The sequence below is a fragment of the Cervus canadensis genome, chromosome 8 (genome assembly GCF_019320065.1).
Source record: "Cervus canadensis isolate Bull #8, Minnesota chromosome 8, ASM1932006v1, whole genome shotgun sequence".
Classification (NCBI taxonomy): Eukaryota; Metazoa; Chordata; class Mammalia; order Artiodactyla; family Cervidae; genus Cervus; species Cervus canadensis.
In genome coordinates, this window is record NC_057393.1 from 35,429,130 (window position 1) to 35,445,002 (window position 15,873).

Below are 15,873 nucleotides of genomic sequence, written 5' to 3' on the forward strand. Positions count from 1 at the left end.
CTGATGTTGAAGCTGAAACTCCAATACTTTGGTCACCTGATGCGAAGAGCTGACTCACTTGAAAAGACCCTGATGCTGGGAAAGATTGAGGGCAGGAGGAGAAGGGGATGACAGAGGATGAGATAGCTGGATGGCATCACCGACTCAATGGACATGAGTCTGAGTAGGCTCTGAGAGTTGGTGATGGACAGGGAAGCCTGGAATGCTACAGTCCATGGGGTCGCAAAGAGTCGGGCACAACTGAGCGACTGAATTGAAAACTCAAGAGTAAAAATAGACAGTAGAACCAGATATATAGGTGATTCAGGTATTGAGAATTTAAAATCACTATGATGAATAAATTTAAGAAGATTGATGAAAAGAGAGAGAAAGTAGATAAAATGACAAAGTTTCAGCATAGAGTTGAAATCTTTAAAAAAAAAAAAAGTTAAATATACATCCTAGAACTGAACAAGAGAAGCTCTGAAATTAAAAACTTAACCTCATGGGTTTAACAGTTGACTGAAGAAAATTTGGGTGAGTTTAAATAGTAGATACAAAATACAGGATTAGTGACTGGAAGAGAAGTTTTTCAACTAGATATAATAGGGGTGACCCAATGGCAACAATAGGAAAGAAATAATTCCTCCAGGATCCAGAAGAGAAGCTCAAGATGGCAGAAATAATAATGGTGCCTTTAAGGGTCTATCTGTAATTCTGCCATGTCTTCAAGGATGGCCACGGTGTAATCCAAAGCTATTAAAATAAACCAGGCCATGCTATTCCCTAGAGTCTGTGCCTGAACTCTCTTGTGCAGTGTGGTCTAGATTAGCTGTGATTCTAATTTACCTTTGTGGATTGCACTGTGGGGGACAAAGAAGAAGAAAAGCAGGGAACCATATTTTATTTAAAAGGCATTAAGGATAGAAGTAAAACACTTACCAAAATTGTGACAAGCTGTTTTTCTTCACAGTCTTCAATTACATCTATATTTAACTTCTCTTTAAATTTCTAAAATGTAAAAGCAAAGGAAGTGTGAAATTCCTATAAAGTCGATGTCTATGTGATTACTTTACTCTTAAAATCAGTTAAAATAAAGCATGCTGTAATGAGTTCCATGACAAAGTGCCATACAAAGGTCTATGGCACTTGATTATGTAGAATTTTCTCTAAAAAACAATGTTTCTTATCCTCCAAAATGTAACAGAAGCTGTCTCAAAGAGAGAGAGGGAGGGAGACATTGATAGTTCACACGTAGATGAGAAAAATGAGTGGCTTACATCTGCTTTTCTATTAGTTTATAGCAATTTCTCTGTATTTCCCCAGACATTTTCATCTTCAACATATCGAATTCTCAAATCAAATTTCTTTTACATCTCAAACAACCCAGCAAAAACAAACAAAAACACCCCAGGAAATCTATACCACACATACTCTGAAAGCTAGGGAAATAAAGGAATGGAGATCATGGGTGTGTGATATTTCCCCTTCGTTTGGTGGTGATTAGTACACTTCTAGCAAGTATCTTGGAGAAGGAAATGGCAACCCACTCCAGTGTTCTTGCCTGGAGAATCCCAGGGATGGCGGAGCCTGGTGGGCTGCCGTCTATGGGGTCACACAGAGTCGGACACGACTGAAGCGACTTAGCAGCAGCAGCAAGTATCTACTGGTTCCCCAATCATCCATGATGTTGATTTGGTCATGTTTGTACACTGAAAATTTTAGTGAGTGTGATATGAGGGAAGACTTGAAATGAGCTTGCACAGCTGGGCTTGCAGTCTGGCACTTGTCATCACCATGAGAAGAACATCTATCAGGTAGCTGCTGATCAAGGATGACAGATGCAGAGAGCCAATCAAATGCACAGCTTACAGCCCAACCAAGATCATTTGAAGCCTGGTCAACCCACAAATGCATGAGAAATAGACGCTTATTGTCATATACAGCTGAGAGGCTATGGTTGTTACACAGTATTACATGGCCAACAGCTGACATTTCCCTCCCTGGAAATATTTTTTTCTGTGCTAATATTCCAATCTAGACCTAACTATTTCAGCTCCTACAGAGTTATTTTTAACAAAGAGCTGTTCCAACCAAGCAGCCTGGACATTCAGTAAGGGTCTGTGTACTGTGAACCACCCAAATTCTCCCTGACCCCTCCTTCTCTGAATCACCGTCCTCAGTCCAGGACTAAACTTATTCTCCTTTGTCAGACCTCTGGGTACTTAGGTGAATTCCAGAAGCCATGGTTAAACAGTATCTAATGCCCATAGGACTGAATTCCTCACTTACCAAAATAGACTTGATTTCATCAGGCGTAGCCTTGGTGTGGTTCATGAGCATTTCCTGGGCTATGTCCTTTCTGTTCTCCAGCTTATTCATTTTCTCATAGGTGTCAGTATTTAAAAGAGACCATCCAAGAAACTGTGTGAGAGTCTGAAATTGATAAAACGTGATTCAATTCTCTAAAATTAAAGGAAAATTGATTTGGAGGCAACAGTCTGCATGCTTTCCTATCCATCGATCTCTCTTCCCCCATAAAAAAACCCAGCTGTTTTAATCTAAGAAAAAAAATACTAATAGTCAGCCCCAGACAATAAAATTGGCTAAGCCCTTGTTTTCAAAGTGCTTCAAGCACCATGAATACTTTATTAGAGGAGGGGATGACCAATATCCAATCAGATAAAGCATGACTTGAATCAGAGAGGGCTGGGGGTGACAGCAAGGAGGAGAGGGGGGCGAAGGGGGGAGTGGAGAAAAAGAGAGAGAAACCTTTTCCCCAATTTCCTAGTACTGGAAAGAATTTTGATTAAGTCAAACATTCACACTTTGGTAGAAAACAGTGCAGTTTTATGGAAATCAGGAAACAGAAATGACACAATAACAACATATTAACAGCAACCGTGTGTGACTCACGTCTTAATTACCCTTTGGAAACATCTTTCCAGAATAACAATTATGCATCCTCTATTCATGAATTTCATCTCCATCCATTATTTTATAATTGCACTCACCTCAGCGATGTGCTCATCATATTCATCAAAAGGCTTTCCATCCTTCCTGTTGTAAAATGTAGCTACACCCACGATGTCTTCTTTTTTGTTGACAATAGGCAGGGACAAGACATTTTTAATGACCCAACCAGTTTCATCTACAGGTCCTTTCTACAAATAAAAAAGACACAGGTTATTTTTCAACTTTTTATTTTGAAATTACTATATATCCACAGGATGTAGAAAGAGAAATGTACAGAGAAATCCCATGTGCCCTTTACCCAGTTTTCTTCATGGTATCATCTTGTGTCACTAAGGTACACTAGAAAAACCAGGGAATACATATTGGTATGATAAATGGAGCTTATTCAGGTTTAACTAGATTTATATGCATTTGTGCATGTGTGGGGGTGTGGAGGACTGTTTTTATGCAAATTCATCACATATGTAGCTATGTACAACATCCCTGGAACTGAGAGAATTAATCCATCATTACTGGGATCACTTGCACTACCCCATTATAGCCATACCCTTGCTATCCCCCACTTAGGTTGCCTTCAATTTAGACAAAGAATAATTTGGGGGTGTTAGATGCACAATTCCTATGCTGTGACAGAACATGGCTAGAAGTATACAGTCATAAAAGCACTCTTGTACATTTGACTAAGTATCCTAGAACCAAATGTCTGTATTATAACAACCCTACCCTCTTCTCTTTGATCCCCTTCCCAGCCCTAGGATGGGAAGCATTTACCTCTATTACCTCAGTGTTCCCTGTTCACTTTTTCTGTCCTCCAATACCTATCTAGCTAATTCCTTAAATTCTGTTGAAACAGCTAATGTGGTTTCTGTTTTCCTGACTGATCCACCAAGATCATCCTTTGTTCTGTAGTGTGGTTCCATTTAGTAAATGTCTGTCAAGTCCCGTGATGTTTCAGGACCTGGGTTAGCTGCTGAGGTGCAGAGAAGAAGAAGTCACAGTTGCCAACCTCGAGATAACAGTTTGGTAGGGGATGCACACACACAGAAGTTCAGGAGTGCTGCTCAAAGTGTCGGCCAAGAATCAAGGGCAACAGATTTTTCTTTTTTAGCCTGTTTCATAAATCTCCTGGAGCATGTCTTAAATAAGCTCCCCAGGTGATCCTGAAGTCCTCCAAAATCTGAAAACCATCGTGTGGCACCTGCACAGTACGCAACAAGGCAAAGACAGCCAAGTCCCCAACACACCACACTGCTCCTTCTTCTGCCTGCTCTCAGCTTCTTTACTCATCCTCGGAGATGCAGGTTAAGTCTCGCCTCTCCCAGAAAGGCTTCTCTAGCTTTTCACCCACGTGGAACTTTCCTTTTTCAGAATTCCATCAGCACCTGTAGCCTGGATCATACAATGTAGGTACTTTCCAAATGCTTTGAACTGTTGGTTTTTGTCTCTGAGGCTATTTTCTAATCTTACCAAACAGCAGTTCCATAAACTGTTGAATTTTACCTAAGTAATGGGACAGTGCTAGGCATATAAGGGATGCTCAACAAACAACTGCTTATTAGTTGAAGAGCTCCTCTTATACTTGGAATGAAAAGCAAAGAAACCAAGCCTCAATTGATGCTTCCTAATGGTCGAAGTTCTGGGGGAAAAAAGTAGTGCACTGTCATTCTCAAAGTCCTAAGTTTTGGAAAATACTATGAAACATTTATATACTTATACCTTCACATGGATGAGAGACAAAATCAATAACAGAGAGTATTACCTGTGTACAAAATAACCTCACAACCATAAGCACCTGGGTGTACATATATTTTGAAAAGCTTCCAAAATAAGCTTTACTGACTGCCTCTGTTTTTCAGTACTTATTCATTACCTGTTCACGTTCATGTGTTTTGCTATTAAGTTAGAGCTTGTTCACAGAAAAGTGATTGGAGGAACTTAACACTTAAGAAAAGTAGGACAAAAACTTAAGACTGAGAAAATTCTATGTACTTTTTCTTCTATGAATTGGGATCACTTTAATTGATGTTAAAGGAAGAAGCCCCTACTTCACTTCAAGGAACACCTCAAAGATGTCTACTTGCCAATGCCTGGAATCTGTGAACAAGTTACTTTATGTGGAAGGAGTATTAAACTAGCAGATGGAATTAAGGTTATTAGTCAGCTGATCTTAAAACAGGGAAATTATCCTGGATTTTCCAGGATACAAAATGGACACAATGTAATCACAAGGATCCTTACAAGTAGAAAAGAGAGTCAGGGTCAAAAATCAGAGAAGGACATATGACAGTAGTGGCAAGCAAGGTCAGGGCAATGCGATGCTGGTTTTAAAGGTGGAAGGACACCACGGGGCCAAGACTGCCTCTGCTGCTAAGTCCCTTCAGTCGTGTCCGACTCTGTGCGACCCCATAGACAGCAGCCCACCAGGCTCCTCCGTCTACGGAACTCTCCAGGCAAGAATATTGCAGTGGGTTGCCATTTCCTTCTCCAAGGCTGCCTCTAGCAGCTGGGAAAGACAAGGAGGCAGGTTCTCCCCCGCATCCTTAGAAAGGAAGTCATTCCTGACAATACCTTGAATTTTGCCCAGTGTGACCCATATTAGACCTCTGACTCCAGAACTGTAAGATAACTCAGTTGCGTCACTTTAAGTCACTGAGCAGTCATTGTTATGGCAGCAACAGGTATTAACCTCATGCCACCAACGAACATAGTTTGAGAACCACTGCATTTGCAGGTTTGCTCTGACCATAGTTCACTCTGAATCATTGGTTTTTCCATTACACTTCTCAGGTGCAAGAGGGACCACTGAGAATGGAGGTGGGTGTGAGCAGATGGAGAGAGAAGGGGAGGCCGGGCTGGGTGGAGGCTTGGGGAGGAGGGGCACCCTATCCTGAGTCTGCCCTTTGGGATGATCCAAAAATGGGGAAATGGAGAGGGAGGTTGAGAGCCCTCCAAGATGTAGTTCTGATCCCAGTCCAAGGACAGAGGGATGGATGGAGGGCTGGGCGGGGGTGTCTTAGGCCACAGTGCAGTTCTGAAAGAGTTTGCAGGGCTGAAGGGGATTCCTAGGACCCATGGTGCTGGTCGGAGAACTCTGGTGTCTCCCAGAACTGGCCTGTGTTAGTATCCCAGGGCCTGGAAGTGGAGCCTCCGGCCTAACAGTGGATTTCTGAGCCCAGCAGCCATTGGACGGTCATCCTTCCCACAGTCAAAGGCCTGAGATGTTTCTTGTGGAAGCTGGGAAATTCCTATGGGCTGGAGGTTTACCCCAGGTGAGTGCCCAACTTCCTCTGAACCATCCAAGCCCTTGCATGGCTGCTCCCATGGAAGCCACATGAGGCCCACCAGAAAGCACAGGCCCTCAAACCTCAGAGTGCAGCTTGGTTCTTCTGGGCCAGCTCCTGCCCTCCCTGTCCAGACAAAGACTGCTTAAGGTTCAGGTGCCTTACAGAGTCCATGTCCCCTTCTTCCTGCCTGTGCACCCTTTCCTGGCATGCAATTACCATAAGAGGGGCCAGGGGTGGGCACGGTGTGGTCACACTCAGGCCTTCAACTACAAGGAGGAAGGAGCTGGAACAAGGGCTCTGATGGTTCAGAGGAGGCTGGGCACTCACCTAGGGTAAACCTCCAGCCCATAGGAATTTCCCAGCTTCCACAAGAAACATCAGTGGAGTGCCTGTAAAAACACACTTCTCAGGCCTCTGATTGTGGGAAGGATAATCGTCCAATGGCTGCTGGGCTCAGAAATCCACTGTTAGGCCGAAGACTCCATTTCTGGCCCTGGGATGCTAACACAGGCCAGTTCCTGGGAGGCGCCAGACTCCTCCAACCAGCACCATGGGTCCTAGGAATCCTCTTCGGCCCTGTTAACTCTTTCACAGCTGCATGGTGGCCTGCGTACGGTGTCTGTGTGTTTCCATGTCATCGAGCAAAAGAACGAGTGGGGAGAACAGAGGGAAACCTGCCCTGAAACTGAGCAAGTGGCCGCAGGTTCTTCTGGCCTAGACACTTCTGCTGCTGAGGAAACACCCCTCACCCTCTGCCCTCCACCCCAGGCCACCTTCACCCTGGTGTGGGCAGAGAGGGGGCTCTGTGGGCATGTCTGTGTAGATAGGAAGGCAGCCGCTAGTGGTCCCCACTGGGAAGGCTGTCTCTATTCCTGACTAGACAGGTCTCCAATCAGACACGCTTGTTAAAACAGGACACAGAACAGCAGGGGCTAAAAGACAGAATAGGAGAGGCTGCAGGGCCAAAAGCCAGGTTGTCCCAATGGTCAGGTGGGGAGGGGGTGAGAGAGGGGACAGGTAGGGATGGGCATCTCTGGATGCTGAAGGAGGAAAAATTAAAACCAAGAGTCTGATAGCATGGGGAGCCCCCAAGAACCCAACAGGAAGCTTCTTTTCCCCCTAACAGCCGTGATAAGCCGCTGGAAAGGGTCTGAGAAACCTGTGGAAGGCTGAATCCAGGTGGTACGATGTTTTCAGCCAATCACTCAGGCAGAGACCATTGACTGAGCGCCTGTGTTGTGCCCAGACTGTTTTAGGCACGAGATGACCAGGGATGGGAGAGAACCGAGACGTGACATTCCCCCCACCCCAGCCCCCCGCCAATGCCAGAGTGACAAACACCCTACCTGCTTCTCTCATCCCCCTTTCTCTTCTCCCCCTTCTTCTTTTTCACCTGAGGAATGGGCTACGTGGTGGCCAGCCAGGGTGAGCAGGACATAAGCCCTGTGCGTGCTTCTTGGTCCCCCCTGAGCACCAGGCAGACTCTGGGGCGGGGGTGGGGGCAGGGCCACCCCAGCTCCCTGCACTGACGGGGGTGGGGAGAGGCGCAGCAAAGGGCGGTTACCTGAAACGTGAAGTATTCATCGGCCGGGGCGTTCAGCATGTTGCAGATCTGGAAAGCAAACAGAGCCATTAAACCCAGACCAGAAGGAGAAAGGACGTGGGAGCAAGAGATTCCTCCCTAGGCCTCCAGCGCTCGCAAGCACATTATTCACTCTGGGCCTGGCGAGACTAAGTGAGCTAACAACACACTGAAGTTGAGACAGATGGGCACCGGCCCTTAACCAGAGTGCTTACGTCTGAGAAAACGTCTCCTCCAGCAACAGGATACAGAGAAACTCTAAGGGACTAAAAATAACTGCATGCACACCCAGTTGGGGCAAAATGTAAACAATAAGATACAAAAAAACGTCACAAACCAGTGGCCATTTCTGAGGTGTGGGGAGCAAAAGCACTGACCTGGGCATACAGCACAACCAAGGGGGCATGCGGACCCGCTGGCCCACCCCACCAACCCGCCCCCAACCTCTCCCCAGTTAAGGCACCAGCTCGCCCCACCCAGGGAGCAACCTGTTTCTTGTTTTTGCTCCCTCCTGCCCGCAGTAAGAGTGCCAATAAAGCCTTACCTGAAGTCCTCCTCTGGCCTCTGACCAACTGCGACTGATTAAAGAGCCGGAGGACCTGGGTGGGTAACCCTTGGCTCCTCTTCTACTAAGTAAGCCATTGGATGATGTTTAGCCCCATCTCTGACCCTCCCTACTCTTTCTGCCTCTAAGGAATCTACTTCCAAATTCAAAGCGACTAGCTGTTCAGACCAAGGAGAGGAGGAAGCTAAGCAGAAAGGCCTGGCAGGTGTGGCAGCAATTCTGGGAAGACTCTATTTTCTTTCCTTTTTTTTTTTTTCTTTTCTGATGTGGGATCCAGGTTGGAAGGTGGTGGTTAAGGGCTGGAGGAAAAAACCAGACAGCCTTTTAGGTACACCAGAGTAAATATTCACTATGAGACATGGCTTTAAGTACTAAATTCAGAGACGATTGCTCATATCCATAAGGACAAGGAGTCATTCCATTTTTGTTCATTTTGAATTATTCTTCTATCAGGTCAGACCCACAAATGGGTCTTAATAAAACACAGCATCTTTCTTCTCACCAAAATTAAATTAGATACTTTAAATCATAGCATTTTAAAGTTAGAAGGCACTTTAATAATTGTTGAAGCTTTTCTTTCCAAAGGTGGGAAACAGAAGCCCAAAGAGGTTAAGTGATTTTTTTTAATGGGATAACAGGAGAACTGAGCTTTCCAGTGAGGGTGCTGTTGGAATTACCTCTCCTGGTGTTGGGGGTGGGGAGCCCTAATTTGTATCATTCACCAATTTCCATGTTGTAAATACACCCACCATGGGAGGTTTCAAACTGACCTGGGATTAACAGGTTGCTCACCAAATTCCTGAAAATGGAAAGTAGAAGCCAGCTTCTCCATCTATGGTACTAACTCTACCGGCCCCTCTGCCTAAGGGAAGTAAGTGCTGTCTGGGAGTGGCTGAGCCATGTCAACCATTTTTCCCCCTTACTCTTAAAAAGCTAATGTGCTGTGCTTAGTCACTCAGTCATGTCCAACTCTGCGACTCCATGGACTGTAGTCCTCCAACCTCTTCTGTCCATAGAATCTTCCAGGCAAGAATACTAGGCTGTCATTTCCTTCTCCAGGGAACCTTCCCGACCCAAGGACTGAACCTTCATCTCCTGTGTCTCCTGCATTGCAGGAGGATTCTTTACCCGACGACTCTTGCAAAGCAAATGTGACCATCTTTCAAAGCTTTTGTTAGTATATCAGCCTAAGAATTTGAGGAATCACTATCCATTAATTTTATGATCCAATCTGAATAAAAAACATGAATTGATTGGCTGAGCATCCTTCAGGTGTGTGTCAAAGAGACAAAAAGCAGCTTAATTCTCTTTTCTGAGCTTACCATCAGCAGTATCTATTTTGGTCCAGGCTTTTCGGCCTTTAGAGAATATCTATAGATGGATCAAGGCCCTTGAGGCCAAGCTTTTTTTTAACTCAGTATTCAAACATTCAAAAATCTTCTCTACCCTCCCCATTTCTCTAAGTTTACAGATCATTTTGATTCTAGCTTGGTTTGATCCTGCATTTCTTGCTTTAATTCTACAAATGTTAATTCTAGAAACTAATTTTCATTTTCTAATGTTTTTAACTCTAAAAAGTCACTCAAATGAAGTCTAATGTTTCTCATTCAGAGCTGGGATTTACTGGTTTAATGAGACCTCTGGGCACGTGTTCCCTAAATTCAGCGAGGTCCAACAGACGGGCCTCTGGGACAGCTCATCCAAAAGCCTGCCTTTATTACAAGGGGTTTGTGAAAAAATATCAAAGGAAAAGTTTGAAAAGCTAAATGGAAAAGTTTCAAGCAATTTGGAGGAACATCATAATTACAATTAAAACTCCAGATCATTTTTATTATCCAGAAAATAGAATTGAAAGATTTTTCAGTATTTCATTTTTTAAATAAGTCAATAATCTCATTTTACAGATGATGATGTTAAGACCCAGACAGGTCAAGGGATTTGCCCAAGGTCAAGGATTTGCCATGGGATTTGCCGAAAGCAGGACTGAGTCATGGCATTCAGGGATCCTGAGTCATGGCTGTTTGCTCTCTTTACTAGAACCCACCAGCATATCACAGGAGGCCCTCAGGAATAGCACTGCTCTGGCTGGGTCTGCTGAAATGTTTGATATCATCCTCTAGATCAGTGCTTCTCAGTCAGGGGTATATTATCCTCCTGAGGACATTTAGCAACTTCTGAGACGTCTGGATTCTCACAAGTAGAGTGGTGCTTCTAGCATCTAACGGGTAGAGGGCAGGGAGGCTGCTAAAAACCCTACAATGCAGAGGACAGCTCCTCACTACAAAGAACTAGCCCACAATGTCAGTAGAGTCCACAAGTTTGAGAAATCCTGTTCTATACATAGAAATTATACTTTTAATAGATCCTGCCTTTTGAAATATATAGTACAGGGCGACATCTGGGAGTGAAAGGGAAGACTTAAAAACTCACAAGGACAGCAGTGTAAAGGGAGGTTGTCCCATACAAACTAGGATGTATGTTCACTCCAATTCTGGAGTCTCCCAAAATGGCTCAAGGTCAGTTCTCTGAAAATCATTTTGGGAATGCTAACTTGTCTAATGAGGGACTTGATGAGAAATGCCTTATACTAGATTTACTCCATTTTGCCGTCAGTCTTGGGCTGCCAGCAGAAAGGATAATATCAGGGGTGGGGCCGAGGGCAGGAGCTGAGAGGTGAAAGGGAGCAGGAAAGCAAATGCAGTGAATCTGTGATAGAAACAAAATCTGGAGGGAAAAATCCTCCGCAGCTTTGGGAATCGATTCTGGCAAGTTGGTTACATGGCAAACTGATGATTTGGCAAAGGAACCATTCAATGAATTGATTTTTGGTGCATTAGTTTCCTGCAAATTGATTTTTGGACAATAAAATCTTTACCTGGGAAACATCTAGGAGAGAAGAGATGTTTAAAAAGTGGGGCAAAATAAAAGTGCCATTTGCAGCAACATGGATGGACCAGGAAATTATAATACTAAGTGAAATAAGAGAGAGAAAGACAAATATCATATGATACTGCTGATATGTGGAATCTAAATGGTACAAATGAACTTATTTACAAAATAGAAAGAGAGTCACAGATGTAGAACACAAACTTATGGTTACAGGGTGGAGGTAAATTGATGGGTTGGGATTAACATATACACTCTACGATGTATAAAATAGGGCTTTCTGGGTGGCACTGTGGTAAAGAATGCCTACTAATGCAGGAATTGCAAGAGATATGGGTCCCATCCCTGGATTGGGAAGATCCCCTGGAGGAGGGATGGCAACCCATCCTAGTATTCTTGCCTGGAAAATTCCATGGACAGAGGAGCCTGGCTGGCTACAGTCTATGGGATGGCAAAGAGTCAGACACGACACAGCAACTGAGCACACATACATAAAACAGGTAACAGGGACCCTCTATATAGCACAGAGAATGCTACTCAAGTACTCTGTAATGACCTATATGGGAAAAGAATCCAAAAAAGAATGGATGTATGTACAAGTATAACTGATTCATTTTGCTGTCTGGCAGAGACATTGTAAATCAATTATACGCCAATAAAAAAAATTTTAAGTGGTGCATAAATTCCTTTAAACCAGCTGTGGCAACTTTGGGAGTACCAAACTTGATAAAAACCCTAAATGGAGTTTGATAGATGGGCTGCCAGGAAACCAAAGGACAGAGGCCAAGGGCCAAGCTACTTGGCTATTTCAGTGAGGCTGAAAAATTGTGGTATCTGTGGATTCAGTTAGGAATGAATTGGAATAGTTTGGTCAATACCACCAGGTCAGGAATGACATTTAAAAATATTTCAATTATATAATAAAAAAAAGGGAATTCCCTGGAGGTCCAGTGATTAGGACTCCACACTTTCACTGTTTTGGATCAGGTTCAGTTTATGGTCAGGAACTAAGATCCAGGCAAGCTGTGTGGTTTGGCAAAAAAAAAAAATTTCAATTATTTCGTAACATTTGTTAGTATATATCGCTGTTTACTCTTAAAAGACATAAGACTGTCTCTCCTTTTTCTTTTCTTCCCCTTTGACATGTCTCTACACTAAGAGATCATGTCACTTGGTGAGGCCACTTTGTCCTGTAACCAACTAAGCCCAGAGTTAGGCATCCTCCCTGAAACCCTAGGGTAAAGTATCACTACATAGAAAGATTACCTTGCAGTCACAACAGAATTTTCCTTACTCTGTCACCATTCCGAATCCAGAAATATTCACACTAAGCAGAGGCAAATTTGTGACAGTAAAAAAAAAAAACATTAAACAATCTAAATTTTGTTTTACTTCCCCTGTGAGCCCTGAGTCACTGTAATTCACATGCTCATTTACTAAATAATGAAGATGCATGAACACAATGACAACACTAAAGAAAAAACAACTATGCAAATACATGCTATAAAAATATTTTTTTGGAAACTTGAGTTTGAAGGGAGAAAAGGAAAGATGCCAACATAAAGAAATGTAAAAAACAGGGAACATTCTTGCAGGGAGGTATCTTGAGGCCAAAAAAAATGACACAGATGGTGGAGAAGCCCAACTAGGGAGAGAAGTCAGCCATGAAAAGGAAGGAGAGTATGGTTAAGGTCAAGTGGGAAAGCTACTGGTCCGTGGGCCTTAAGGCCTATGGGACCCACCAGAGACCTCTTGTTTGTTGTCTTCCTACCCCTGACCTTTCTCAGCCAAACCTGGCCTACCCTCCCACCACACCCCCGCCCCACATGAGAGACTAGGGCAAAAATCTTCACTTCCACTATCAATTCAATGCATTTTGCATTGCAATCAATGGCAAAGTCTTTTCCTTATATATTTTTTCTTTTTGTCAGTAATTTTCCGAGTTTCAAAAGTCGTGACCAAGGGGAACTATATTTAAGGTCAAATTAAACCCAGCACGAATCATAGTCATGAACTACCAGGATGTCTGAAATTTGTGTGGCTGCAGAATAAGAGACTGGGAGATGGATCTGTCTTTCTTGTGGAGTCAAGGAGTTTCTAGTTCACATACATTCCGACTGCCAAGATTCTTCTTTCCTGTGTCCTGTGCCAAAGCAGCCATCTCACCCCTACCTGGTGCATTCTTGCCTTCACAATTGTTCCTATCTCTTAGCTAATGAGAGTTTCATCCAATATTATTTAAGATTCAAATTTGTTCAATAACTTACAAATCCATTTTCAGCAACGTATGTTGGCAACCCACTAACGAGGGTCCAGTGGTCCGTGGGAGGTGTCCTTGAGGAAGATGAGAAGAAAAAAATCATTGCTATGCAAAGAAATGCACTGGATACAAATATAAAAGGGCAACTCCCACAGCTGCTTCATGGCAATACTCACGGAATGACTTTGATCTCTTCTTTTCCATGTAAAATGTAATCGATGATTTTATAAAAGATGACTTCCTAAGAGGAAAGAGAGAGAATATGAGAAAAATCTCACCTCCCAGAGAAAACATTTTTCCTTAATGAACTTTTACTTTGAGACTTAAATATTTTATTTGCCAATCACATTTCTTCACATAACGTAAATTACCAAACTACTCATGTCCTAATTTACAAGCTTGTGATAAAACTAGAAATATCATTGGCCACTTATCATATGAACAAGACTGCTGAACTAATCTTAGAAAGTTGAATACACCCTAATAACTTCTAGGAGAATCTTCGGTTTTCTTTTCATTTCTATTGTCCAGACATATCTGACTGCTTACTTCCATAGAACAAATCATGGAATTTCTCAACCTCAGTCAATGTTTTCCCTACCCAGCTGTACAGTGCACTTACCCCTTCCAGCACTCTGAATGGGTGCCTAAGAAGCAGGATTCGGTGAATACGTTGTCAAAGCTGGAAGGGACTTGAGAACTAGTCTCTCTGCTTCTGTGGGCAAATGAAGAACCAAATTCCATCCCCTGCCTTCCCTTTCCTGTATGCTGGGGATACGGTGGTGGAACAAGCTTCCTATGAAACTTCCTATGAAACCTATCAAGGGGGAAAGTAAATCTAAGCCAACCTTTGCCTGGAGATCCCAGTCCAGAATGTCAGAAGAAGGGCCTGGGCAGAGTGTGTTTTAAAAACTATGCAGGAGGCTCTAATGCTCCCTCCTTATGAAGAAGCACTGATCCACCAAACCCTAGCTTCACAGAAAAGACAACTGAGAAGTTAAACGAGTGAAGACAAGGGCAACCCGGCTGGTTTGGGGCAGAGCTGAAACTTGAACCTCAAACTCCTTGTCCAATGCTTTCTACTTCTCCAAGGTCCTCCAGGAAGTCCCAGGACTAGAGCCCAGTCCTTCTTGGGCCAACACTCTTTCCTTTACACACGGCCTCCTCTGGTTTTAGCTCCTGGTAGCTAAAACCAGGCACAGATATCATCAGCAAAGATGTCTGCACTCACTCTGCCATCTGGCGTCTTTGGCCCTTTGTAAGGCTCGACTTCTCCAAGCTTGACTGGCCACTCATCATAGAATTCCTGGAGGCAAATATATTTAAACACTATTAAGCAAACTGTCCTGTTACCTACCATATCTTACATGAGTGCCATTGGTTTGCATATTTTATGTTAATTTATAATTCTGGAATTTTAAAGCTCTTTTTCAGTAATGCTGTTTATGAACTTGTGACTGTAAACAAGCCAATCTTTTTAATCTGTAAAACGGAGACAATAACAAAATGCATATTACAGAGTCATTATGTGGATTAAATGAATATTACAGAGCACCTACCCTGACACATAGAAGGAGGGAGGGCAAGAGGAAGGAAAAGAACATGTATGGGAACTCTGCTCTTCCCACTCATTTTTTTCTATAAACCTAAAAATACTCTAAAAGAATATGGTCTATTAATTAATTTTTTAAAAAGAAAAAAGACTTGTTGAAGACACATATAGCTAGGAAGTGGAAAAACCAAGTCTAGATATTTTTTACTCCAAAAAGTACACTTTCCCTTCTTCTTTTCCATGTAAACTGTAACTGATGATTTTTAAGTTGACTTTAATATAAAAGATGAAAGTACCATACTTTCTTGGCACTGATTCTTATGATCTATCATGACTGGTAGTTCACATAGTGTAGCCATTTTCTAATGGATTGCATTTCATGTGATGTGCATCTTATAGGTGGTGGTAGGGGAGACAAAATGTACGGAAGAGTGACCTTCTCCTTGGTCATGTCCAGCAGCCCAATGGAGTATCGTTCGCAGTTCAGGTATGTTCTAACAGTGTAGAGCGCTTTGTGAAACTGTCGCTCAACATCTGTGAGCTCTTCAAATATTTTGTTGGCTGACCACATAAGAATCTGAAAGTAGGTATTACAAAGAAAACAATCAGAACAAAATACAGTATGAAGAGGAGCATTAGTCAGAAGAAAACGGGGTGCATCAAATAAAAGGAACACGTGTCAGCAAACAATGCAATTCCATTTTTGCATATGTACGTGTCTAACAAACTACTGAGAGTCTCAGAGTGGGATGATGAGCAGACCTTTTGCAAAGCCATGTGTTTTTGAAA

General features: G+C 43.0%; 1 protein-coding gene across 1 annotated transcript in view; it reads right to left on the bottom strand.

The window, feature by feature from the left end:
- PDE6C (phosphodiesterase 6C) overlaps positions 1-15,873 on the bottom strand; it is a 50,813-nt gene that overhangs the window by 24,334 nt on the left and 10,606 nt on the right. The window contains exons 6-13 of the mRNA XM_043475954.1: positions 15,521-15,661; positions 14,764-14,838; positions 13,709-13,773; positions 13,540-13,606; positions 7,804-7,851; positions 2,994-3,143; positions 2,272-2,415; positions 922-990 (exon numbers count right to left, since the gene is read on the bottom strand). Coding sequence (XP_043331889.1) covers positions 922-990; positions 2,272-2,415; positions 2,994-3,143; positions 7,804-7,851; positions 13,540-13,606; positions 13,709-13,773; positions 14,764-14,838; positions 15,521-15,661 — 759 coding nt within the window. The remainder of the gene's footprint in view (positions 1-921; positions 991-2,271; positions 2,416-2,993; positions 3,144-7,803; positions 7,852-13,539; positions 13,607-13,708; positions 13,774-14,763; positions 14,839-15,520; positions 15,662-15,873) is intronic.